The following is a 12533-nucleotide window of genomic DNA, read 5'->3' as shown; positions in this document are numbered from 1 at the left end:
TTTCTTCATTTATTCAATGACAGCTTTTGAGTGTTAGTAAATGAAGAGGATGGAAACAGATTTATATCTTATCACCAATAATAGCAGAGCTTGCTAAAACGTCATCTACGTAGCATTTTCACAATTTGCTAAAAGCCTCTCTCATGGGGCAGGAAACGGAGAAGCAGTTCTAGGAAGCCACAGAACTCCCACGAAAACAGATTTTGCCTCTTTGCCCCTCTCCAGAGCCATTTTACTAAAACAACCAGCATCCCCCTGCCTATTTTTGAAGGGACTAAATGCCCTCCCTCTCTCACCGCTCCTCGTACGTTCCTTGGGCGACGAAGCGCCCAACGAAACCGCTCACCTTCCCACAGGCGGGACCTACTCCCCCTCCGTCCCCCCGCTCAGCGGCGACGGCGTCCCAGACACCCCCTCCCCGACCGACACCTAACGGCACTCAGGTAAACTTCCCCCCGCCCCGACCTTCTTCTGGCGAAGCACCCCGAAACGAAGCCCGTCACGGCCCTCTCGTTCACAGGCGGCGGCGGGGCAGGGTGGGCCGCCGCAGAGCTCTCCCCCTCCCCGACACTCCCGAGCGACCGTGCCGGGGGACGGGCTTCGGTGGGCTCTCCAGAGGCTCGCCGGCTGCGGTTGCGTGTGTCTGTGCGCTCCCCTGTACGCCGGGAGCGGGCCGCTGAGGAGACCCGCGGCCATCCCTCCCTCCCTCCCTCCCTCAGCCCCCTCCTCAGCCCGCCGGGCTCCCCCCCCGCGCATGCGCCCGCCGCGCATGTGACGCCACAGCGCGCGGCTCCGTGACGCGCGCGGCGAAGCCCTCCCGCCTCCGCCAATGGGGCCGCGGGGAGGGGAGGGCCCGCGCCTCCCGTTGGCCGGTTGTCGCCCCCGCCCCGCCCCCCTGCCCGCCGCCGCGGCGGCGGCAGAGGGCGGTGGGGAGGGGGGACCCGGATGAGGCAGCCTCGGGCGGCCGCGGCCGTTAAACGCCGGCCTGCGGGCGCGGCCCCCGCCATGGCGGCGGCGCGGTGAGGGCGGCGCGCTCGGGGCGCGGCGCGGCGCCGGGCGGCAGCGAGGATGCTGCTGGTTTACGTGATCCTGCTCTCGGCGCTGGCCGGCTGCTTCCTCACGCTCTTGCTTCAGCTCCTGCTCCTCTACAGGAAGAAACCGGAGCCCCCCGGGGGGGCCGCAGCCTCCGACGGCCTCGTCTACTCCCGCGTCGCGACCGACCACAGCCTCAGGGACTACCTCCAGGGCTCGGAGCCGGCCGGCAGCCAGGCGTCTCCGGAGCCGGCCCCCGGCCCGGCCCCGGCCTCAGCGCCGGCCGCCGCCGCCGCCGCGGCTCCCGGCGCCGCCGCCCCGGGCCCGGAGCCCAGCGCCAAGCAGCCGCCGCCGCCTCAGCAGCAGCAGCAGCAGCAGCAGCAGCCAGAGTCCCCTCCGGCCCCCTCCTCCCGCGAGGAGACGTGCCACTTCCTCAATGCTATCTTCCTCTTCCTCTTCAGGGAGCTCAGGGACACGGCCCTGGTCAGGAACTGGGTCACCAAGAAGATCAAGGTGGAGTTTGAGGAGCTGCTCCAGGCCAAGATGACGGGGAAGGTGCTGGAGGGGCTCAGCCTCAGGGACGTCTCTCTCGGCAACGTCCTGCCCGTCTTCAAAACCGTCAAGCTCATTCGGCCGGTGGTCTGCAACGAAGAAGGCTGCCCCGAGGAGCTGGGCTTTGAGGTGGACCTGGAGTACAACGGTGGCTTCCACTTGGCCATCGATGCCGACCTGGTCTTTGGCAAGTCGGCCTACCTCTTTGTCAAGATCTCCCGGGTGATGGGGAAGCTGAAGCTGGTTTTCACGCGTCTGCCCTTCACTCACTGGTCCTTCTCTTTTATGGATGACCCTGTGATACTCTTTGAAGTGAAGTCTCAGTTTGAAGGGAGGCCCATGCCTCAGCTCACTTCCATCATTGTGAACCAGTTCAAGAAAGTTATTAAGCGCAAGCACACCTTACCCAATTATAAAATCAGGTAAGATGTCCTGCGTCCTCAGTGTCGCTTTGGGTGGCGTCCATTAGAATTGGTTCTTTTGCTCTTAGTAGGTAAAAAGACATTTCTGTTGGCCCTTCTACTGTAGGGGTACTTGTACATTGCTTGTCCAATATCAAAAGCTTTCCGTGACAGTAAGCATCGTTTTTGATTTATAATAGGTGAGATTGTGACATGCCCCAAACTATGTGTAACTAAGTGGCAGAATTAGTAGGTATCAAAAATGTTGGGATCCTGTCAGGTGTCCAACGGCAGGACTGCCCCAAACTATGTGTAAATAAGTGGCAGAATTAGTAGGTATCAAAAATGTTGGGATCCTGTCAGGTGTCCAACGGCAGGACTGTGATATCCCTCTTTGGAAAAGGTAGAAGGATGGCTCTGTGGACAGTGTGTGGGTTTGGGGTTGTCCTTCTCCCAAGCTTCTGCCACTGATGAGCCACCTGGGCAAGACTTGTGGCTTATGCTTACCTATAGAGGCAAGGTGGTTGTGACTTAATGTGAGAAAGGATAAAGTTCACTCTCTAGGGAATATCTCTAGGTCCTCTTCCTTTCTGGTTTTCTGAATTTCTTCAGTGACTTTGGGGAAATCTAGAAATTGGTAAGAGAAGTATTGCCACTATTGTGGTAAGTAAAATTTTGGGGGACCTCTTGGGTTTTTTTGGTCTTTTTTTTCTAAGATAGTATGTTTTCTTTTACAAGTGCACATGCTGCAGTGCAGACTGCATTATATAGTGAATATAATGAAACGTTCAGTGATATTTCTGTAGCAGAAGTGGCATCTTTGATTCCATCCTTGTTTCTGATTAAAAGATATTGAATGTCTTATCACTGTTCAGGTACCATATTCCCTTTCTGTCATGCATCTTAACCACTCTTAGGATACCATATTTCCTCTCTCTTCTGTTTATTCTTTGTAGCTTGTATTGTGTGTTAAGTAAGGATTTTTGTTTTACTTTGTTTACCACATTCTTCTCCAGTAAGCCTTTGCTCTGAAATTCATCAGAGATGAGTAACGAAACTGCCTGTTTGAATTTTGAAGTATAATTAGCTTTGCAGTGACGTAATTTTTAAAGACTTTTCAGCTGGTTCTTCTGCAATTGAATTTGTAAGACTTCTCATGAAAGTGGATGTGTAAAATATCCAAGATTTGGAAAGCTCTGACAGGGCAATAAGTAGTTTCTTCAAGTAATGTGGTGGTCCTTTCAAATGTGGAGGTACTGAATTGCTCTCCAGAAAAGAACAATCCCTGGGCAGCAGGGAAGCTGTCAAGAGCAAGTTTGCTTCCATTCTCTTACTGTCAGCACTCTCAGCATACCTAGAAAGAGCAAGTAGAACAAATGATCTTTACGCTCTCTAGACAAGTTTTTAGGGTGTTTGTGGAACCAGTGGTGATATGCTCGTCCCCTTCAGCATAGGAAGACAGACATCTTTATTTTCCCTCTGGGAGATGCACCTGGGCAGTAGGGTGGGTGCTCTCATCATTTAGTTAGAGTTAATGAATTTTCCACATATTCCTCAAACTTTCTGCACCAGAAAGAATGCATGAGGCATGTGTGAGCCACTGACATGTTAAAGGGACTTGAGGGGAAAATAAGGAAAGAAGCAGAGCGCAGTGTTTGGGGCAGAAATGAGTAGAAGTGAGAGAATGGAAGGTAACTGACACTGAGAACAATATAGGAAGCATAAATTATTATAGAACTAAGAAAAATGAACTGTTGTTTTAAAATGTTCTCTTTAAGTTATAAGGAGTTGGGAATTTGTCAATGCTTGAGAGCGAAATACGGTATCACAGCTGGCTTTCACACTGCATAGTAGGCTGGTAGCACAGGGTGGCAAATGTTCAGTGAAACAGTGTCCAACCCCATATATGGAGCTTTTTACCTTTAGATTTTATGCCGTGTTCGGAACATGTCACTCTGACCCACTGGGTGGTAAAGAGGGAAGGCAGGACACTAAGCTTGATGCGCATTAATGAAATTGTCTTAAGGAAGGAAGGTTGTGTCATTGGTGGCCTAACTGTCTAGAACTTTGCCTTTAAAGCTTCAAGTGGGAACGCAGACCTCTGGATGGGAACCTTTAGCTGTCCACAGTTGCCCAAGATTGTGGAAGACAGATTGAAAACACGTATTCTCTACCAGTGTGTCTCAGATGAGTTTATACAGGTAGATCCCTAGACAGCAGAACTTGGTAACAGCCGAGTAGTAACAACACACTTTTATGTGATAGCATAGTTGAGAATTGAGACGTTATGCTTTAGACAGTATGGAGAACTGATTTGGAAAATCAAGCCTCCTGCTGATAAGATGCAAAACTTGATCTTCTTAACAGAATTTGTAAGAATACATTGGTTTGGGATTACGTTATGTTAATATATTCTTTAGCAAAGAATGTGTATGAAGAAGTCAGGAGAGTTTAACAAGTGTGTAATAACCTGTTACCTTACTTAAGGCTTAACAATTTCTCATCTACAGGGAACGTGCTTATCCTCTCCCCATTTTTTTTTTCCTATGGCCTATATGCCTTTTGGTTAAGTACGTAGTCAGTATTTGCTTCCATGTGCAGTTCAAAACCTTTCTGATGTCTCCCTACATCAAGTAACTTTGTAAATAAATCTTTGAATAGCGGTAATTACAACCTTGTAAACAAAAGCATTTGGAGTGCAAGGAGTTCTCTTTTCAGCTGGTTAAAAGGGGCACTTTGTTACCCAGTTAGCATCTAGATTGAAGTCCACAAAGGAGTTTTATCTTGTTTCAAGATGCTAAGTAGCATTAAAAATTAAAATATGCTATTTTCTTTGTCTGTTGTATTGGGCAACTTCTAGAGGTTATTACTTCGTAGTGAATGGTATAAGAAGAGAACTTTTGCCAATAGTTGATTTTGAACATCCTGTAACTAAGTTTTTGTAAAGTAGATCCTCCTCTCATCTGTTATTTAATTGTAAAATACTGCATTAAAAAAAGTGTTGTGTTTTCACATGTGTACCATCTGTTGCTACAGCCAAATTACTACACGCATACTTTTGTATTCTTTCCAGTTATGTACAAAATTTTGTGCAGCAAAGCAGTGATTAGGAAGATCATCTTCTTTTGCATCATCCATTGCTGGGAGTGACTTTGTGATGTGCATAATGCTTGAAAGTGAAAGAAGGCATGTTGCATTCCTGATGCACTCCTAAGTGTCTATAAGGGGAGGCAATGTAGACTAGTAAGTGCATTTTAAAGTTTGCCTAGCATTTTATGTACAATTTTCTCCATGAAAGCAATTGTCTACTAATTGAAAAAGGAGGAATGCACTTTATGTCTAAACAAATAAGCAGTAATTTGTGTTTTATTCTAATAGTGTGTAATCACTTTTTTTGGCTCTTTAAGAAATGTGTTTGTTTCTGGCAAAACACCCTATTTCGATGCTGCTCTGCCATTGAATGGCAATTGCTATCTCATATTGTAGGATTTGGTTAAATCTCTGGAAACAAGGTTGCTGGTAACATTCAGAGAATGGTAGGCTTTTTTTTTAGTAATCGTTGGTAAGGGATTTGTGCAATTGATAGTATCAAGAGTTACTACTGTTTTATAGTTAACTTTAACCTTAATGTATTTGTTGTTGCTTTGTATAGAAGCAGCTTTTCTGAAAACATTGTGGCCTGTCAGAGTAGTTTCTTGTTCAGATGTGGGGAAGATCTAAAATGACAATTTTTTTTTGTTGTTTTCCGGTATACATGAGTTCTGGTGCATTCTTGAGAAACTAGAAAACTGTGAGTCAGTATATTTTTTTTTTCTTTTTTATAACTAGCTCTAACCTGAGTAAGGTAATGAAGAATTTTAGGCATCATTTATTTGGCTCTACATACTCCATAACTCTATTTTGACTTGAATTAACAGTTTGTTATACCTTTTTTTAGTTCTAAGACAAGTTGACCCTTGGGTGGAGCTTGAGAAAAGGCTTTCCGTGCTCAGACTTCCCAATTGGCTGTTCGTGATGTCAGCTATTGGTGTTCTGGAAGGTGGCCACTGACCCACCAGCTGTGTCTTGCTGTCCCAAAATCTTTAATGCTGGCACTCTCAGGAACCAGACTTGCCTGTTGGCATGGCTTGACTTGACACTGTATTTTTCATGTAGGTTTCTTTTGCTAGAGCAGAATGGTAGGTAGTAATGATCAGCACAAAGTGGAGTTCATCTACTGTCCTGAATCCAACCTTTGGTTTTTCATTGTATACACTCAGCCACTTCTTTAAAAGTAGTACTATAGACATTGTTCATGTTGGTTTTAACTTTCCATATTGTGTCCTTTTAATAGTAGGATAAAGTGGTTAACACTAAGCTGTAGCTACTGGCATTGCCATTGTGTGTTTAGTACTTAGACACCTGAAATAGTCCTTACTATATGTCTATCTCCTTGCTTGGTTGTGCTGTTGCAGTGCTCACAGGTTCACCTCTGTTAGCTCTCTAATGAGCTGTACCTTTCTCATTAACCTATTATTAAGCTGCTTATTGGTGGCAACTTTGATATTTCTGCCCCCCCCCCCCCCCATCATCTCAGGTATATAGGTACACTAAATATGCTGTGTTGTCTAGCCTGTTCTTAACAGTCAGCTGTAGCTTTGCTGTTTTGAACAGGTCCTGATCTTGCTTTGCATAGGTTTCAGAGAGCTATGGGTTTTGGGCTCTTTCTAGACAATAAAAATACACTTTGCCATAATGAAGAAACAGAGCTCTTTGTACATAGGTAAAGGGTGAGGAGGAAGTACTCCTGGTCTAGTCTCACCCCAGAATTTAATTGCCTGGTATTTCTTAATCAATGGTGTAGAAAATCTGGCAGCTGCTGGGGTTTTTTTTTTTCAGAATTCAAGGTCTTGCAAGTTCATCCATTTAAATTCTAAGCAGATTATATATTGCCTAAGCAGTGAGTCAGTTCTGTATATTTTAAGAACACTTGGTTTCTCAGTTTGTTACGTTAAAAAAAGCTAATATTTTGTATTGATACTAGCCAGTTAGAGAAACTATACTTTGCTTTATTTTAATGTATGCTACCACAGAGTGGAATAACTTTCTTTTCTTTACAAGTAATCTCACAAAGGATTACTTGTAACGTTTCTGTATCAGGGATTTAGATGACCTCCTGAGGTCCCTTCTAACATGAATTATCCTTGGAACTGATCATTTGCAATACAGTTACTCATGTTAAATAGTTTTATGCTTTATTTGGAAGCTGGGGCTATATTGAATTTCACTGGGAAGAACCATTAGACAAACCTATTTTAATTTACCATTATAGAATGCAATTTAAGAGTTACACAGCAGTTTCTTATTTTTGGCAAAACTTAAGCTAAGTAGTAATGTAAGTAGCTATTGATTTGGAGTGTGTTTTATAATAGAAATGACTTCATAATATGGTAATAGAGGTATTGGAAAAAGTATAAAATTTAAAAAAGTATGTATTATTCATATGATGAAATTATACTTGAAAATACCAGATATAATTGTAGAGATTGGGACTGTGAGCATGTCTTAACTTCAGAAATGAGTAGCCAGTAAAGATACCTGCTTTCTCTACAGCTTCTGCAAAGGGAGAGGATATGGAGATTCTTTTCCTGAGTTGATTTCTACTGTAGCTGTGGTATCAATCTCTCCTACTTAGTTAAAACTGTAAGGCACTCCTGTTTGAAGTTCTCATTCCTGTTGCTCCTGAAAGGAAAGAGGAGGCTTTTTATATTTTCTTTTTTTAATGCCATGCCTATTCTAGGTACAAAAAATCTTCTAATGTACAGAAGCATTTGAAGAAAAAAAAACAACCAACCCAGGATCCGAGTGCTTTTCTGCTCTGCAAAAATTGATGGTAAAGCAGCACTGTGATACTTGTGGGTTTTCAGACTGTTTCAGAGAGGTAATGCTCTGAATGATGACAGCACAAAGACTTGTTCTGCTAATGGCAAAGCGCTGATAATTGGAATCAGTAGATCTGTCTGTAGACAGTAGTTTCATGCTTCGACAATTATCTTTGTAGTGCATGGACAAGTAGTTTTTCTTATTCATATAGGAGTTAGATAAATGGATCTGTAGGCAACCTGGCACATAGAAAACATACCCAAACCCCAGAACATTAAATATTTTCATTTCTTCAAGGGTGCTACATGTGTAGAAGGAAGCTTTTTGTAGTGCAGAGCTTTTTACTTTCTTTATTTTGTGAGTGGTCTATCTCAGGCTTACATTGTGTCTGGAGGGTCACTAAATACATGTTTCTTCAGATTAAATGAAAGTATGTGGTACACAGTATGTATGTAAATCTTCTTACGTAGATATCAAGTTCAAAATACATTGGTTCTAGGGTTTTTGAAACCTTTTAGTCTTCTTCCCCAGTTCCAGTACTTCACCGGTGTCGTGGTTTAACCCCGGCCAGCAACTAAGCACCACAACAGCTGCTCACTCACTTCCCCCCCACCCAGTGGGATGGGGGAGAGAATTGGGGGGAAAAAAAGTAAAACTCACGTTTTGATAAGAACAGTTTAATAGAAAAGAAGAAAGTAATGATAACTAATAAAATGACAACAGTAATAATAAAAGGATTGGAATATACAAATGATGCACAGTGCAATTGCTCACCACCTGTTGATTGATGCCCAGTTAGTCCCCGAGCAGCAACAACCCCCCCCGCCTTCCCCCCCCCCCCCCCATTTATATACTGGGCATGATGTCCCATGGTGTGGAATATCCCTTTGGCCAGTTTGGGTCAGCTGTCCTGGCTGTGTCCCCTCCCAATTTCTTGTGCCCCTCCAGCCTTCTCGCTGGCTGGGCATCAGAAGCTGAAAAATCCTTGCCTTAGTCTAAACACTACTTAGCAACAACTGAGAACATCAGTGTGGTATCAACATTATTCTCATACTAAATCCAAAACATAACACTATACCAGCTGCTAGAAAAAACCCTGACTCTATCCCAGCCAAAACCAGGACAATGGGCTTTCACACCGGAGAGATCTAATTCTGAAAGAATGCCAGTTTGAAACTTGTTCTTTGTAAAGTCAGATTTAATGAATGACCAGCTACATATTGGACATTTCCCAGTGTAAAGGTGGCACTCTTTTCAGGTTAAGAGTTGAGACTTTTCCTATGATTAGTCAACAAATGCTTCATTTTCTTTCCTTACCTGCAAGCATGAGGAACTAATACAGCACTGACTTGAGGTGGATTAGTGAAGAAACTGGGAGACCAGAGGTATAGTTGGGGACAAAAAAACCCTCCCCAAAGCCCCTCCAAAAACCCCCAAACCAAACTCAGTTGGAGGGAGAGATGGATGAAGACATAAAGGAATAAGTTTTGGTGATTACTGTGTGTTTGCCACAGATACCAATCCAATAAGCATTAAGGTTAATTGGTCTGACAGGAACATAAAACCTCCTTCAACTTCTTTTACTTGAAACAGTGTATAAAAGATTCTTTCTGCAATAATAATGAAAACAAAATTACCGCATTTAACACTTTTGTTCTTTTGTATTTAAAAATTACTTGATATTAGTCCTGCAGTGAGCTTCTTTCATGTAGATAGTGAATGAAGGCTCTGAAAAGTCTGGTAGGATTTGTTTGGTACTTCATGGCATTTTGCATGCACTAGCATTGATACTTCATATTTCTGTTCCTCTGAACTCTGATCTTGAACTTTTAAGCTCATCTTGCTGCTCAGTGAGAACAAATACTTTTCTTTTTATTCCGTTGTCATAATTTATATAGCTTTCAGTTCTTTTAAATAAAATATGAAATAAGCAGTAGTACTTGTTATTTTTTGAAAGGTAACTTATTTCAAAGTAAATATAGGGCATGTAGGAATTAATCACATTACCGAACTGTAGGCATCTAACAAGTGTCCAAGTTTGGCTCTGAGCCTGTCTGTTGGAGCAGGTAGGTGTGTTCAAGCTCTAGAGTTGGGCTATTCTAAATCACCTTCTACAAGCTGTATTATGACTTTTAGTTTCTGTGGATAGATAGTGTGACTAATGTTTCCTACCTGTCACACCAAACTAACTGCTGGATTTCCTTTGAAGGAGATTACTTCAAGGAATAGAGGCACAGAATTTACGTGTAAAAATGGGTAGCTAATACAGCTCTCGGTAGTTCATTTATGTCAAAATGCATGAGTCTCTTGTAGAACCTATTTTATATGCATTGAGCATGTGAAATAGTTAATCTTTTTATTAGCAAATGATACATGATCAGAAAGCTCTTAAATAAGTAGCCTGGGTAAGGACAGTAGGTTTTAGTAGTCAGTGTGGTAGAACTGTGTGGTGCCCCAGTGACGGAGAAGCTTAGTCTCAGGCTGCTGATTTCACTATTGGAGCTAGTCCTTTCATGTTACTCGGTTTCTATGGGAAACTGCTTATTCTGCATTCCTGCAGAGATTGCCTGAAGTCACCCGATATGCTCCTGTGTTTACAGTTCATGTTCACACTTGTTTGATTTAAAACTATCTCAACATTTGGTTATTCTTGATATTACTGTTCTTCAGAGAATAGTAAAAGACTTTAAACTTCTTCTAGGATTAATAAAATTTATTGTCTAAAATGAGTATGGAGAGAATGTAGCGTTCCTATGTTATTTGTTCATTTAATAGATAATTTGTACCACCTCGATCTGCTAAAATCCATTAATTGTGCAACTATAGAAACTTTTGCATGATGATCTCAAACTGTGCTTTTGTCCAGAAGGAAGCAATGATCCAGTATTATAAATGTTAACTGGGAACAATTAGCTTTTCAAGCAGGTTCTATTCTGTGTGATACATGAATATCAATATTTTCTATAATTAAGAAAAAATGCTCTACTGAAAGTGTTTGTTTTGATGTTTGAGGGTTGAAGAGTGCTTGTTCATAACAGTGGATAAATTCTCATTTTGGAAATGAGTGTGGATACCAATTTGTGTGAAGGGATTTGGGAATCATTGTTTTATAAACATTTTTCAGGTTAATTGTGACATACTACGCTGAACACAGAATTTATAACTAATTTCTTTGAGTAGTTTCTGCGTGCAGTCAGAGTTTCTGGTTAAACTAAAGAATTTGCTGCTGGAATGGTGTTCATCTCGGTTAAGAGACACGAGTAAGATCCACACATGTTTTGGAAGCTTTTCCTTTTATTATTTACCTTCACTGTTTTTTGTTTTACAAGCCTATCAAATCAAGGCTAGAATTCAGACTTTCAAGATGTTCAATGATCCCAGCCAGCATATCTAGTAAATTAGTGGAAAAAAATCTGCAATGAAGTCTTCAGTTGACAGATACTTTTGTGTTGCAAAGAAAGTTTCTATGGTACAGTTAAAGTGCCCAACCGACAGTGAAATAGCTGTGTATGTGGTGTCATGGATGTGGGTGCTCCTAAACTGCTCTACCCAGCAAGCGGGGTGTATGCTTTGTTGGGTTTGGTAGCTTGGACTTCTGCATCACACCTGCCCAAAGCTGTTCAGGTGCATCTGCTTCCCTAAGCACTCTTCCTTCTGGAAGGACTTTTACTCTTGTGGAGCCCTGCCTGGGTTAATAAGCCCTCTGAGGACTTGGGAGTTCATCACCGCTTACTGCAGGACCCAGCTGGAGTCTGGCAGCATTTTAGACCTGTCTGTGGCCATATATATAGATATGAAGACTGCTAAGGAGATGCTAGGTGTAGCAGAAATGAAAAGAGAGGAAAAACTTTATTTTTTTGTGAGATGATAGAAAAACAGACCAGTTCAACTCTGGATTGGGCTCTGGAGAGCTACTTCGTTGTTGTGGGTTTTTTTTTGTTGGTTCCCCCCTACCCCCCCAGCTGTTGTAATTTGTTTTAGCCTTAAAACTACATGGGGAACAATTTACCTTTATAATTTCTTAATTCCCCTGTGCAGCTTGCAGCTACTCTATAGTTCAGCAGAAAGGTCGGTGAGGAGCAGTGTACCCAGCCCTTTCCATTAAAGCTGTTTCATGTAATGGAAAATACAGGGATTCTACTACAGCAGTACAGTTTTCATATTTTTGAAGACTTACCAGATGTCATAAAAATCTGTCTGCAATAAAGAGTGTATTACAGAGATCAGCTGATGATAATCAGACCGTTACACATACTCAAAGACAGTAATTAATTGCCAGATATGACTAGCATAAAATTAAATTAGGATAATCATTTGGGAATACTTTTTTTAGCAATTTAGTGTTGCTTAAACTGTAAAACTTACAGGGACAATTTAAGATGTAAATTTACAAAGTTATTTCTTAATTTCTGTCCAATATTTTAAAATTAGGGAAATCATAACACTTATACTTTTTTCCAGTCTTTCTCAACTTAGTCTTAATGCTAAGCTTCAATATATTTTTCTGCATCAGTTTTAATGGCAACATAATTATGAAAAAGGCCCATTCAGAAGGAAGTGTGTACAAATATTACGATCTGCTTTTTTAATGACATTAAGTGCAAGATTGTGGTGTTTGCCAGTGTCACTGAAATGAAGACACTAATACTTACAATAACTAATACCACATATGTAAAATGCTTTAAA

The 12533-nt window shown here is 42.3% G+C and overlaps 1 protein-coding gene across 1 annotated transcript in view; it reads left to right on the top strand.

Annotated features, from left to right (window-relative positions):
- The first annotated feature begins 947 nt into the window (after positions 1-947).
- The window catches only part of PDZD8 (PDZ domain containing 8), a 67053-nt gene continuing 55467 nt past the window's right edge, over positions 948-12533 (top strand). Inside the window, exon 1 of the mRNA XM_049810453.1 lies at positions 948-2006. Within this exon, the coding sequence (XP_049666410.1) occupies positions 1069-2006 (938 nt within the window). The 5' untranslated portion in view covers positions 948-1068. The remainder of the gene's footprint in view (positions 2007-12533) is intronic.

This window comes from Accipiter gentilis, chromosome 9 (assembly GCF_929443795.1).
Source record: "Accipiter gentilis chromosome 9, bAccGen1.1, whole genome shotgun sequence".
NCBI classification, from domain to species: Eukaryota; Metazoa; Chordata; class Aves; order Accipitriformes; family Accipitridae; genus Astur; species Astur gentilis.
Note: the sequence above shows the minus strand (reverse complement) of the source record. Positions and strands in the feature narration are given on the sequence as shown.